Source organism: Pipistrellus hanaki, assembly GCF_964339955.1.
Source record: "Pipistrellus hanaki genome assembly, chromosome: 1".
Taxonomy (NCBI): domain Eukaryota; kingdom Metazoa; phylum Chordata; class Mammalia; order Chiroptera; family Vespertilionidae; genus Pipistrellus; species Pipistrellus hanaki.
The window spans coordinates 210,406,435-210,420,864 of record NC_140503.1 but is presented as its reverse complement, the minus strand read 5'-3'; the positions used below and the strand labels follow the sequence as shown (position 1 = coordinate 210,420,864).

General features: G+C 55.7%; 1 protein-coding gene across 9 annotated transcripts in view; it reads left to right on the top strand.

Annotated features, from left to right (window-relative positions):
- The first annotated feature begins 14 nt into the window (after positions 1–14).
- PIGG (phosphatidylinositol glycan anchor biosynthesis class G (EMM blood group)) overlaps positions 15–14,430 on the top strand; it is a 30,172-nt gene continuing 15,756 nt past the window's right edge. For 3 of the 9 annotated variants that reach the window (XM_084878099.1, XM_084878094.1, XM_084878093.1), the window contains exons 1-8: positions 15–215; positions 974–1,179; positions 6,633–6,842; positions 7,999–8,187; positions 9,281–9,422; positions 11,696–11,908; positions 13,454–13,671; positions 13,900–14,178. In XM_084878099.1, coding sequence (XP_084734225.1) covers positions 71–215; positions 974–1,179; positions 6,633–6,842; positions 7,999–8,187; positions 9,281–9,422; positions 11,696–11,908; positions 13,454–13,671; positions 13,900–14,178 — 1,602 coding nt within the window. In that variant the 5' untranslated portion in view covers positions 15–70. The other 6 variants (XM_084878100.1, XM_084878098.1, XM_084878097.1 and 3 more) reach the window with 4 other exon arrangements.

Sequence of the window (14,430 nt, the reverse complement as noted above, 5' to 3'; positions counted from 1 at the left end):
GCGTGCGTGCGTGCGTGCGTGCGTGCGTGCGTTCCCGAGGTGCGCGGGCCGGGCGCCCGGGGAGGGCGCGATGCGGCTGGGCTGCGGGGCCTTCGCCGCGGGCTGCGTGGCGGTCGAGGTGCTGGGAGTCGCGCTCTTCCTGCGGGGCTTCTTCCCGCCTCCCGTGCGCTCCTCCTCCCAGCCCGCGCCCCCGGCGGCGCCCGAGCCCTCGGCAGGTACGGCCCCGCCTCCGGCCGCCCTCGGCCCGAGGACCCTCCTCCGGAGCCCGTCCGCGCGGGCCTCTCCCTGACCCCACCCAGGCCCCTCTCCGGACGCTCCAGGCTCCGTGTCCGCCCGACAACCCGACACCCGCCCCCGGCAGCCCGTCTCCACCTCCGGTCCGGTCACCGGAAAGTCCGCTCTCCGCGCCGGGCCGCCCCTCCAGCCCGCGCCCCGTCCCCGAGCAGCTCCGAGCCCCGCGGCCCCGGCACCCGTTTGGCTCCTTGAGCCACAGCAGATGGAGGTCCCTGCGGAGCCCTCGCTGTCGTCTCTCACACTCCGTGACGGCCGCCCCGGGGACCCCTCCTTGGCCCCTCCGGGCAGTCCGTGCCAGGCAGAGGCTCCGTTTGCCCAGGTCCGCTCCGCGAGCCGCTGACCCTGTGGACACGGTTGCCGCCTGCCGGGAGCTCCCCGTCCGCGCAGGGAGGCGCGCGTTCCAGGTGCAGCGCCTGCATGTGCCTCTCCAGCGCCCTCGCCTGGCAGGGAGTCCGGGCCCAGCACTCACTCCTCGCCGCGCAGCGGGCAGTTCCTAAGTGGGTCCTGGGGCCCGCGGCCGCCTGGTGGGAGCCGCCCCGCACGCTGTAGGGGACTGGGAGGGCCCATGCAGACATGGCGGGAGCTGTGCTAGAGACGTGGGCAGAAAGTCGGCTGTAGGGCATGGAATGCTAAGTAAAGCGGACAGCTCCGTTTTCTTTTTCCTTTCAAACCCTTTTAGGAGCCAGTTCCAGTTGGACCAAGCTCCCCCCACCTCTCTTCGGGAAAGTTGTTGTTATGCTAATCGATGGCTTGAGAGATGATTTTGTGTTTGGGTCAAAAGGTGTGAAATTTATGCCCTACACAACTTACCTTGTGGAAGAAGGAGCATCTCACAGTTTTGTGGCGGAAGCCAAGCCACCTACAGTTACTATGCCTCGAATCAAGGTAAACCCTTTAGCACCGTGTTTCATGAATCACTAGGCGCCAGATGCACGAAATTCATGCAGGGGGTTCAGCCCTCGCAGCCCCTCGAAGCCCTGGCTTCGTCCTATTATATTTAGCACATTAGCTCTTTATTACATAGGATGGTTTGGCTCTAAGAGGTTTAGAGGGCTCTCCGTAGTCTGTTACTTGTCCACATTTGAAATGCATTTGGTGCCCTCAGCCTGGCTGGGGCAGTAGAGGGACATAAGGTAGAACTGAGACCTCCATTTGTGCCCCTTTTCAAGTAGCCGGAGTCCATGCTTCCTGGGAGGCATGCAAGACTGAAAGCCAGCTAATCCAGGACAGCCTAGTCTCAGGGATGCCATCCTCCTTGCTACCCTGTTGTTTTCTGTACTGGTCATTAGGTCAGTTATAATCCTGGAGAGCCTTTAGGGTTCTCTAGTCCAGCCTCTGGAAGGGAAACTCAGACTTGCCCAGCTCTGAAACAAACAGTGACTGACCCAGCAGGGTCTGGCCTCCACAGTAAGTGGAGGCCAGAGTAAGCTGCCTGCAGGTGCTCAGCTAGTGAGTGTGGCTTTCAAGTGCCTAGAGCTTCACCCAGGAACTATGGGTAAAGAAACGACTAAAGCTTTATTAGGGGCCGTCTCCAAAGGAGGGAACAGGCTTGAAGTACCCAAGTCACGTGGCTGGAGTGGGGGCTGGAGTACAAGGCTGCCTGGCTCCAGTGACTGGCTGTCCTGAGGCAGCAGACGGCAGCACTGCTGAGCAGGGTGGCTGAGACAGGTCCTTCCCTCAGGAGGCAAGAACCCCCCCCCCATTCCCAAGGCCATGGCAGCCACGGGAACCTCCAAGGAGATGACAGGCCTGAGTTCTCACTTAACACTTCCTACAGCCCCCAACTGCAACTCGGTTGCTACGTGCATGCTCTCTGGGGTGACAGCCCAGAGGGTAAGAGGAGTTCCACGGGGATGAAATTGAAATGCCCATGAAACATGTGAAAAGATTCTTTTTACTTTACTAGTAATCATAGCAACTCAAATTAAAACCGTGTGCAAGGCCAAGTGTTGCCTATCACATTGTAAACATTTAAAGATTGATGAGAAATGAGGTGAACAGGTGTCTTCATTCTGAGAATATAGCTGAACTGAGCCACCTGCCTCATCCAGGCCAGTGTGGTCTCCAGCTCGGGCTACTCAACTGAGTGCCCTCCACTGTGCCTACCCCCCGGCCTCGTGGCTGTCTGCCCGTTTACCTCCCCCTCGTCTGAGCTACTTTTCCTGTCATGATCACATGTAGCTAGCTCCCATGCACACTGCCCTCTGGCTTGGAGCCTTTGCACTTCACTGCATCTCCCTAGGAAGGCCCCACCTCACCTCACCTAGACGATACTTCAATCTCAGGTCTTGGCTCAAATGGTACTTCCATTGGAAGCTTTTTAAAGTAAATGCTCATTAAAATGGACTTGGTTAAATATATTGTGCATTCAAATATTGGATGGAAATACCTGTGTATTCACCCACGAAAAGCAGCCCCAGCTTGTGTGGTTCAGTAGACAGTGCCAGCCCTTGCACTGAAGGGCTATGGGTTTGATTCCCTGTCAGAGGCACATACTGGTTACAGGTTCCATCCCCAGCCCGGTTGGGCCTGTGCAAGAGGCAACTGATGGATGTGTCCCCTCCGTGTTTCGGCACCCCACTTTTCCAGTCTTTTAAAAGGAAAAAATATCCGTAAAAAGGGTTAACGTTGTGTGTGTGTGTGTGTGTGTGTGTGTGTGTGTATACATGTATTTGTGGTTTTTATAGCTATTGTTTTCCCGGGAAAGAAATTTGTGGTTGTTAATTGGAAAACAAAACAAGTTGTAACATTATTTGCATAATCTGTTAACCATTTTGGTGGAAAATGTATCCTTGTGGAAATAGGTTGTATACCTACAGAGAAAAAGTATGAAAGGGTACTTGCCAGAAATAAACAGTTATCTTTATTATTATTACTATAAGGTATTGTATGTGTACATATCTCACCATTGCCCTCCCTACGCCCATACATGCCCTCCCTCCCCAGAGTTTTCCATCCATTGGCTATGCTTATATGCATGCATACAAATCCTTCCGTTGATCTCTTATCTCCCCCATATCTCCCTATCCTCCCCACTGTAATTTGACAGTCTTTGTTGCTTACTGTCTCTGTATCTACCTATTTATTCATCAGTTTATACTGTTCTTTATTAATCATAAATGAGTGAGATCATGTTGTGTTTTTCTTTCATTGACTGGCTTATTTCACTCAGATAATGTTCTCCAATTTATCCATGTTGCTACAAATGATAAGAATTCCTTCTTATTTATGGCAGCATAGTATTCCATTTTGTAGATATGGGGTCCTCAAACTTTTTAAAGTGGGGGCCAGATCACGGTCCCTCAGAGAGCTGGAGGGCAGGACTATATGAACTACTAATTCCTACTGTAACACCTCGGCTGCGCTCACTGCCCAAAAAACCTGGCGGGCCGGATCAGACTCCTCTGCGGGCCGCATGTGGCCCGCGGGCCGTAGTTTGAAGACCCCTGGTGTAGATGTACCATTGTTTTCTGATCCAGTTATCTCCTGACGGGCTCCTAGGCTGTTTCCAAATCCTATCTATTGTAAATTGTGCTGCTATGAACATTGGGGTGCATATATCTTTTTTGATTGGTGTTTCTAGTTTCTTAGGATATATTCCTAGGAGTGGGATTACTGGATCAAATGGGACTTCCATTTTCAGTTTTTTGAGGAAACTCCATACTGTTCTTCACAGTGATTGCACCCACCAGCAGTGCACGAGGGTTCCTTTTTCTCTGCAACCTGGCCAATACTTGTTGTTTGTTGATTTGTTGATGTTAGCCAGTATGACAGGTGTGAGATGATACCGCATTGTTGTTTTGATTTGCATCTCTCGGGTAATTAGTGACTTTGAGCATGTTTTCATGTGCCTCTTGGCCTTCCTTCTGTCTTCTTTTGAAGGTACCCTTTTAGGTCCATTGCCTAAACCAATTACCTTTTAGGAAGTAGAATTTGGGATTAGAAAGAGGCTCATATTTTAAAAAATAACTTCAGCCCTTACTGGTTTGGCTCAGTGGATAGAGCGTCAGCCTTCAGACTGAAAGGTCCCAGGTTCAATTCCGGTCAAGGGCACATGCCCAGGTTGCAGGCTCAATCCCCGGGGGGGGGGGGGGGGGGGGGAGTGTTGTGTGTGTGTGTGTGTGTGTGTGTGTGTGTGTGTGTCCAGGAGGCAGCTGATCCAGGATTCTCTCTCATCATTGATGTTTCTATCTCTCTCTTCCTCTCCCTTCCTCTCTGAAATCAATAAAAAATATATTTTAAAAAAGAAAAAGAAATAACTTTAGCCCTGGCCAGTGTGGCTTGGTTGGGTGTCTCGGTTAGGTGTCCTTCTTCTGCATTGGAGGGTCCCTGGTTCAATTCCTGGTCAGGACGCACATCCTGGTTGTGGGCTCCAGCTGGATGTCTCACCTTTACCTCTGTTGCACCGAGCTTATGGAAGTTCACTACACTTGTCTTCGTCTCTCTAGAAATCAATAAAAAAAAAATTTTTTTTAAAGTTCCTTTGTTGAGATAGAATTTTTGTGCAATCCAGCACATACATTTGTATGTGCATAGTTGGACACGACATAACGTGTGAATATCCATGCTCTACACCTCCACTTGAGATTGACCTCGCTCAGGAGTGGTGGCTGTTGTCACTTATTTTTTTTAAAAAAAAGTATATTTTATTGATTTTGTACAGAGAGGAAGGGAGAGGGATAGAGAGTTAGAAACATTGATGAGAGAGAGTCATTGATCAGCTGCCTCTTGCACACCCCCTACTGGGGAGATGCCCGCAACCAAGGTACATGCCCTTGACCAGAATCGAACCTGGGACCTTTCAGTCCCCAAGCCGACGCTCTATCCATTGAGCCAAACTGGTTTCGGCAGTCACTGTTATTTTGTTTGTGTGACATGACTTGCCTAAACTAGGTAGTCTAGGGAGTTTGTCCCTGAGTGTAGTCTCTGAGGTTGTTTTTCTGATTCTTGTTTTTAGTTTTAGTATTTCCAAGGGTCACTCGGGGTCAGCGTAGGCTAGCGATTGGTCAGAAGTTGTGCATAAAGACCTAATGTGGTGAGACCATCCTTAGTGGGGTCATGTGTGGGACTGGCCAGATGCTCACTGGTCAGGGACTTAGTCTTCTGCCCTGTCTCCTTTCTCTGAGGGTAGGCCTGTCCAGCCAGCAGGAACTAGTAGGTAGGCCTCGCTCTCCAGTCTTCTGAGTGTACAAGCAGCCTTCCAAGTGCCAGGAATAGGTGGAGCTGATGGGGCTCCACCACACCTGTCTCATCCCTCCACTTCCCTTCTAAAGTTTGGGCTGGTCTCTTTCCACAACCAGCACGGTGCCTCTGGCAGCTGTTGAGGTGGCCTTGCCATGAACGCCACACCCTGGCGTGGCTCTGTCCCTGGAGCCAGCTCCAAATTGAGGGCCCTCCTATCCTCTGCTCCTGCAGCACGGAGCCAGGACGGAGGGCGCAGCCCCTTCAAAGCCCTGCGGGGACTCACGGTGCTTACTGTGACCTTGTCGTTTGTCTTGAGTGAGAACCTGTCAAAGGTTTGTCTCTCTTTGGTGAGTTTTCAGAGTCCCCAAATGGTGGTTTTGACAGTTTTATGCAGAGTCATCTTGCCCTTGGGGGAGAAAATGGGGCAAGCTCACATGCGTCCTAGACGCTGAGTGAACACACGTGTGTTTGCTGTTGGAGAAGTCTTGGCAGGTACATGCCTGTTTGCATTGCACAGGCCCGGACACTTGTGTGTGGGTTGTTGGGAGATACCGACCACAGAGACGGCGGCCCCTTGGACTCTGGGCTAAAATGAGGGAGGCTGTTGACTTACTCCAGTCGCAGGAAGGGGTGAAGATGTCACACCCCTCCCTCTCCCAGAAACTATGGGGCCGTATGGTGGGGGCAGAGGGGTCCCCCTCAGCACACCTGGGCCAGCTTCCTAGGGGAACTTTGGAGAGGGGTGTGGGAGCTGCTGTTTCACTTGGGATTGGACATAAAGTCTCTGGTTTGTGAATCGGGACATGGAGTTTGCAGACGTGAAGCTCAGGTGAGAGCCTGGCCGTGGTGTGAACACACAGGTCTGAGCACACACCACCCTCTGTCGCTAGCTTTGGTTCTTCTCCTCTGGCAATGCCGTCGTCTGACTTCCTCAGTGCCTCCTCTCTCCTACTTGTCTGAAATGGTTCGGCATTCGCGGTAAAGCGTTCTAGTTTTGCCAGAATCTGCGGGCAGCTGAACCCATTTGGTGTAAGACCCACGCCCCAGTACTGGGGATGCCCTACTCTTAGCTTGCTTCTGTGTGGTGGCCAGTGCCCCTCCCCCTGCTGCACTTTGGGTCCCAGAGTCTAATCCGAGAGTGTTCCCTCCTGCAGGCGTTGATGACCGGCAGCCTCCCTGGCTTCGTGGATGTCGTCAGAAACCTCAACTCCCCCGCTCTGCTGGAAGACAATGTCGTCACACAGGCCAAAGCCGCAGGGAAGAGGATCGTCTTCTATGGAGATGAAACATGGGTGAAGTTGTTCCCAAAGCACTTTGTGGAATATGAGGGAACGACCTCGTTTTTTGTGTCAGATTACACAGAGGTCAGTGTTTGAAATAAGAAACAGATCCTACTAGGCGGAGAGGCGTTTGTTGCTCTGTCGGGAGGGTGTGGAGACAGCACAGATGTGGTTCACTTGCACCGTGTCAGCTAGGGGCGTGAGCCCGGCGTAGGTGTGAGCACCACTTGGTAAGGGTCAAGAATCCAGCCAGGAGCCAGGGAGCTGGGTGCGCAGGGGAGTGGTGACGTCCCAACAAGATGGAGTGGTGGCAGCCTCTGTCTGAGGCCGAGCCTGAGGCTGCCACCCTGCCTGGTGCTCCAAGGCCGCTGGTCCCTCTGCAAGTGGGTCAGTGTCGAGTGGGAGGCACAGGGTCAAGGGCAAGCTGGATGGGTGGTCCTGAGAGGCATCAGCCTGTGCCGGGAGTGCTGCTTCACCAAGGGGAGGAGTGAGGAGAGCCCTCGTTGGAAAGCTGAGCCTAGGTGCAGAGGGAGACCCTAAGGGCAATGGCACCACGTGTCTGGACTTGGCTTTAGGGTGGTCAGCGTTGCACCCCCACACCTGTCCGTTGGCTGGCACAGATGCCGTCTGCTGCAGTGGCCCGTACAGCATAGCCGTGCTGGCCAGCAGCAACTGGGCCCTTCCCCGCCCTGTGTACAGTCACTCAGAAACACGTCTCTGCTGTAGGCTTTTCAGTGGGAGGGAGGTGGGCCAGCGGAGGGGTTGGAGCAGACCAGGCTAAACGGGTCTGTTGGGGGCGGCTGGTCACAGAATGCTGTCTCCTTCCTCCCAGGACAGCTTTCACGCTGGTCACTTGAACTCTGGGCACTGTCCTGTGCTCACTAACTGCCCTCCCTCTCCAGTTGGGTCCTGGGTCCTGGGTCCTTGCTCAGTGCAGCCCCCGTGGTGCCCACAGAGATGTTCTCGGAGCAGACCCTGCTCGCTCCCTCTCTACAACACACACTGTCTGCAGCCTAGAGGTTTGAAACGATGTCAGGGAAAGTTCCATCTCATCTGATGCTTGTTTAATTCTTTATGGCAGTTCCTTTTTTTTTTTTTTTTTTTTTTCTTGGTCTTTTCCAACTCCCACTATTCCTGACACCTAAGCTAGACCTGTGATTTATAGTGACCACATCACTTTCTTGGGGAGTGAAGATCTAGGCCGTTACAGGAGCTCTTGACATGCACTTTCCCCTTAAAGGTGGACGATAACGTGACGAGGCACTTGGATAAAGTATTGAAAAGAGGGGACTGGGATGTGTTAATCCTCCATTACCTGGGGCTGGATCACATCGGCCACATTTCCGGGCCCAGCAGCCCCCTGATTGGGCGCAAGCTCAGTGAGATGGACAGCATCCTGATGAGAATCCACACCTCACTGCAGTCAGAGGTGAGCTGCACTTCAGAGGGTCTTGGTGCCAGGAGGTGCTTGTGACCACACTCGCCAGAAAAAATTGAGCTGGCGCGTGAGCTCAGGTGACCTGAATGAATGTCATGCCCACCATCCCTCGGCAGCCTCCGCCGGCACTGTGCCACTGTGATGCTCACTGCCTGGTCCCGCCTCCAGTGGCTCTGTCCCCGCCATCACCATCTCTCCCGGCCCTGCTTCCTGAGTGCCTTTGGGACGCTGAGCCTACCTGGGTGTCTGCAGGGTGTGGGCTCCAGCCTGGAGGGAAGATAAGAAGCACAGTAACCGAGTGCATCAGGGCTCTTTTTTAAAATATATTTTATTTATGTCAGAGAGGGAGGGAGAGAGAGAGAGAGAGAGACATCCGTGATGAGAGAATTCTGGATCGGCTGCCTCCGGCATGCCCCGCCCACCCCCTCCGCTGGGATTGAGCCTACACCCTGGGCATGTGCCCTATTGGGAATCGAACCATGACCTCCTGGTTCATAGGGCAATACCCAACCACTGAGCCATGCCAGCCAGGCTGCGTGAGTGTTCTTGAAGGTGATGTGCCACCGGGCAGTGGGGGCAGGCGGAGGGAACTGCATCTGAGGGGCTTGGTTTTCCTCAGCCTGGGCAGTCATGGGAGATGTGAGCAGAGGCTGGGCAGGAAGGGGCCGATCTGCCAGGCCAAGAGCAAGGGTGAGGTGGAGCTGCCAGACACATACTGGGCAGCAGAGGTCATGGCTGGAGCCCCAGGGGCAGGAAGGTGGCTGCATTTGGAGACACGGAGACATGCCGAGGAATGTGCCAGCACTCACAGCTCAGAAGTGGCAAAGAGGTCTAGGCCCAAATCCTCTGCCCTGAGAGGCCCTGTGTCCACGCCCACTGTGCTGTGTGACCTCCACGTGATTCTGTTTGTCTCATATATGACATTATTTGACCTTGACCTTGATCTGACTGTAAGCTCATGTAGGTAAAAGGAAAAAAACACTAAGTTAGCAACTGCTCGTTACAGCTGAAATCTGACGTTGGCTTCTCAGCAAATACGTGTTCCTGGTGTCAATGCTGTTGAAATGGCCCCTTTGCCTTGCAGGAGAGGGAGGCCCTCTCGCCCAGCCTGCTGGTTCTCTGTGGCGACCACGGCATGTCCGAGAGGGGGGGCCACGGGGCCGCCTCCTTGGAGGAAGTGAGCACAGCGCTGCTGCTCACCAGCTCTGCGTTCTCGAGGAAACCCGGTGAGGATGTAGACAGGGCTAACGAGCTGACCCTGCATCGCACTGCTGTTTTCTGTCACCCAGCTTAGTTATAAAACTATTCTTGGAAGCGAAGTTTGAAATATCCTGAGCAACGGCAGAATGAAAATTAACAGGGCGAGTGGCAGGATTGGGAGTTTAGGGTTCTTGCCCCGATAACTACAACACAAATGTCCTTTGTGGGAATTCAGTTGTACAGATGCCCCGAAGCTTAGCGACTGTTTCTCAGTTCATGTATGTGAATTGAGAAACAGAAGTGCTTACATCTCCTTAAAAGTGCCCGCTGTTAGGAACTCCAGGTTGAGTAGCCGCGTCCATAGGAGTCAACAGACCAGTCCGAGCAAGGCTAGCTAAGGAATCATCTGCCGTCACTGACACACCAGTTCTGTACCCAAACACACGCGCCCCTCCGGCCCCCACCCCGCCTCAGGCCTGTCCGTCTCCAACACCTTCCACGTGGGCCTGCCCGTGCCCTCACTTCCATGCTGTTCTTGTGGACGCCGTGGCTTCCTCTCCCAGTTCCTTGCCATCACCCAGCACTGCTGGAGAGTGCCCACCAGGGCACCAGCCACTACCCCGCCACCCTCACTAGGGCCTCAGCAGGGTGACCACCAAGCAGAGTGAGAGCCCTGCACCAGAAACAGCTTCCCTGCATTTCTTGTCCTGCCCAGGTGCCTGAGCTCCTGTGGTGGAAATGGCACCGTGTGAAAATGTCTTACAAACACTTGTTCACCGATGTTTGCAGCAACATTTCATAGCAGCCAACTGGAAACCCAAGCCCTGATGAGTTTGCTGAACGTGGTGCGTCCACACGTCAGATACCACGGAGCAGAGCAGCAGGAAGAGGGAGGGTGGGCGGGCAGCAGGCTGACTCGGAGGAAGAGGACAGCTGGGCTGGTTGGGGGCCCTGTGGCTGGGAGGCCTGTGCCTGTGCCTGTGCCTGGAGGGCGGGGGGGAGGGGGGGGCGGGGCGTGATTTGCTTAAGAACCGTTCTGTTCTGCAGACTGCACTCCTTTTGTTCATTGAGTCAGTGTCAGTTTTAGAACTTTTCTGTGAGTGGTCCCCACCACTCCCACCCCCCTCCAGCAAGTTGTCCTCATTAGATTTCAAATGCAAGGAGCCCTGGGGCCATGGTTCTGTGCCCAGAAGAGAGGGCCCTGCAGTGCTGCAGAGTGATGCCTGCTGTGTGAACACACTGCGTCCATCAGTGGATGGGGGCTGGCACATTCGTGAACAAGTGTTTGTGAAGACATTTCCATATGGTGTCTTTTTTTAAACATTTTTATTGATTTCGGAGAGGAAGGTACAGGAGAGAGATGGAAACATCATTGATGAGAAAGCATCACTGACGGGTTGCCTCTGGCACGCCCCTCACTGGGATGGAATCCACAGCCGGGGCGTGGGCACTGACCGGCTGGGTCGTGTGGCGTCCTTTTCTCCAGGACAGCTCTGGCCCGCCCTGGGTGCTGCTGCTGTCGGCGCACTCTGGAGGGCACAGCCAGTTCTGTGCGCAGCGGCGGATGTGCAGTCAGGGTGGGCTGCATCCCCCCAGTCTCAGCACGGCAGCTGGGCCCTCAGTGTAAGAGACCGTGAGGAGAAAGATAATGTTGGAGTGAAAAACTTCTAAGTGCAACCCAGGAGGCATCGGTAGAGAGTTGGTCAGAAAAGAAGAAAAAATTTGACCCAATTTAAAAATTTTTCATGCAGCCCAAAATTAACATAATCAAAGCTAAACCTCTCAAACTCGCCCTAGAGGGAGAGGCTGGTCCCAGGTTCCACTGACCATCTCCGCCTGACCTGCATCAGGCGTCTGGATGAAGTCGGGGAGGTACCTTCTCCACAGAGAAGAGGACGCCTGCACTGAGCTTCCTGTCCAGGGCCTCCCGGGGCCTGGGGCAGAGCCAGGCCTGAGCCCAGGTCCCGATTCACCCAGGCTCCTTGCAGGGTCCATCAGACACCAACCCCTGCTTAGCACAAAGAGCTGCAGGTGCGCAGGCCACTGGGCAGCCTCCTGCTGCTTTCCTAGAGGTGCCCTGTGGGGCTGTGAGCATCACTCTGCATCCAGAGGGCGGGGCCACCAGGGACCCCCAGGTGACCCTCTGCTGAGCCACCTGCTCCCTATGCCGGCGTCTCCCAGGCGCCGTGGCTGCGTCAGGGAAGCTCGATGTAGATCCATGGGGAACGGTTTGGAGAGGGTGGTTGGTGCCCCTTGTAGAAGGCCATTGTGTCCGTCGCTCACCCTGCTCTCTCCGTAGGTGAAGCCAGGCCCCCGGAGCGTGTGCAGCAGACCGACCTGGCTGCCACCCTGGCCGTGGGGCTCGGCCTGCCCATCCCGCAGCACAGCGTGGGCCACGTCCTGCTCCCTGTCCTGCAGGGCAGAGCCATGCGGGAACAGCTGAGGTTCCTGCACTTGAATGCAGTGCAGCTCAGCAGGCTGCTGCAAGCAAGCAACCCGGTGTATGAGAGAGGTGCGTTGTGGCCACCCTCCGGCAGGCTGGGGCTCCCGTGTGCCTGGTCCTCACTGCTGCTGGCTATGCGACCGCTCTGCTTCCAGAGCTCGGCCATCAATCACCGTGAGGCCGTTGTCTCAGGCACCTGCTCCCATAAGTGTATTCAGTCTACAAGTGGTAACTCTTCCCACTCAGCTTCTGTTTGGACAGCAGGGCTGGGGCTGCCCTTACATAGCGCAGCTTGAGAGGGAAAGCAGGAGGTGGCTGTTGGTGCAGGTGGCGAGGGCCTGGGAGGGAGCATGTGGCAGACTCAGGGTAGGGAAGATGCCTCACATTGGAGGAATGGAGGGGCCAAGTGGCTGGAGCGGAGGAGGGCATAGGACGGGAGGTTGGGTGTGGGGCCTCTGGGGCCCTGGCTGGGATAGGCGCTCTTGCTTTCGTCTGGAGTTGCAGAGCCTGAGCTCTGCAGCCGGCACTGGAGAGGCTCTGGGCCGGGGAGGCTGGGGCATGGGGAGGGTGGGCCCAGGTGGTAGCAGTGGCGGTGGAGCAGGGACGGGAGGGGGCGGTCTGGATGCTGATTGCATGCAGGCAGGGCTTGCTGGTACCCTGAACGTCAGCCCGAATGAGCCCGAGCTAAGGCCTGATGCAGGCTTTTGTGAATAGCGAAGGAAGTGTGGGGTGGCTATACAGAGGTGGGAATGACTGCAGGGGAGCAGGTTCACCAGGTGGTGCTTGTGGGTGAGGGGTAGGTGTCAAGGAAGCCAAGTGGCCATTGAAAGAATTTCCAGAAACAGGAACTAATACTCTGAAGAGACCTGCTGGCAGGGACCTGCTGGCAGGGGCAGTGCCCTCCGCTTGAGTGCAGGCAGTGCCAGAGGGTGGTGAGGGCTCATCTTGGCTGTGACCGAGAGGTGGGCAGCACACCACTGTGTGGGGTGGAGGCCTCAAGGAGGAGCCCAGACTCCTGGGGTGGCTCCCTGAGCACTAGGGAGCCCTGGAAGGAAGTCCTTGCATCTGGCCCGGCTCTGAGAGGAAGGCTGGCCGGCCGGGAATGGGCTTTCTGCAACAGCCCCGCTTTGCACAATGGAGGCAGAGGCCATCCTGCCCAGAGGACTCGCGATTCAGAGCCGGTAGAAGACGCAAGCTATTGCTGAGAGGCAGGCAGGTTAGCCATTGCGGGGACACGCACACGCGCGCGCGCACACACACACACACACACACACGTGGATGTGGTGAAGAAGCGTCAGGCACCCGTCTGCCCAGTCCTCATGCAGCACGAGCATGGGAAGGTTTCTGTGAAGTTGAGGATCTGATGCATTTCTGGGTGGTTTTCCATTGCAGGAGTGGGGGAGAGAGGAGCAAGGGAGGAGAGAGGCAAGGGCAGGGCAGAGGCAGAAGGGTTGGGGAGGCTGGCTGGAAGGAGGTCAGAGGGTGCTGGCCCATGACCAGCCCATGCACGAAGGTTCCTGGGCGCCAGCTGTCAGGCTCTCCCACCGGCCGCGGAAGCACTTGGGAACCAGCGCCACAGCTGCTGCGTCCGCAACCTGTTCCTCTTCTTGCCAGAGCCTGGATTTGAACAGTTCAAAATGTCGGAGAGGCTACATGGAAACTGGGTCAGACTGTACTTAGAGGACAATAACTCAGAAGTCCTTCTCAACCTGGGAGCCAAGGTCCGCAGGCAGTACCTGGGCGCCCTGAAGACCCTGAGCCGGGCCGTGAGCAGCCAGGTGGCCCAGTACGACATCTACTCGATGGTGGTGGGCACCATCGTGGTTCTGGAGGTAGGAGTCTCACGGAGCGGAGCGAGGCTCCCTGTGGAGCTGGCTCGATACCCCAGCCCGAGCATTACACTGGAGTGTCTGCAGAACATGTGTGTTTCCTAAATGGGACTAGTTTTCCTGCTGGTTCACGTGTGCCCTTGTGCGCAGTCCTATCCGGGCGGGTGGCTGGCAGCGTGGTTGGGGCCATTCCCTGTGGCCCATTGTGGACCAGCCGTACTCTCCGCCCAGGTCCTCGCCCTGCTCCTGCTCAGCATCCCGCAGGCCCTGGGCACCGCAGCAGAGCTGGAGGTCCCTCTGTCGCCCGTGTGTTCTCTGCTCTTCTACTTGGCGTTCCTGCTTCTCTGGGCCATGCACGTGGTCGTGTGCACCTCAGCCGAGAGCTCCCACTACCTGTGCAGCCTCACGTGGCCCATGGCGGGCGGCGTGCTGGCACTGGTCTCCGCGCTGCTTTGTGGGGTCTTGTCCGCTCTGACCAGGACGTGTGTGGATGGGAAGCTCCTGAGGAGGGTAAGGCTGGCGCTCAGGTGAGACGTGTCTCTCTGTGTAGGCCGCACTTTGTAGTTTAGTGCCTCTCCCGCCGTGGGTGGCAGGCACAGTGTGGCCGAGCCGGGGAGGGCAGCCTGTCCTCAGGCTCTGGGCCCACCTCACACTCTCAGCTCCGTGCTGACAGGTCCCAGGCCTCGCCTGTCAGGTGGGAAGATAGGAACCCTGTGACAGAGGGTAGGAGAGGGAGAGAGATGGAAGCATCAGTGATGAGAG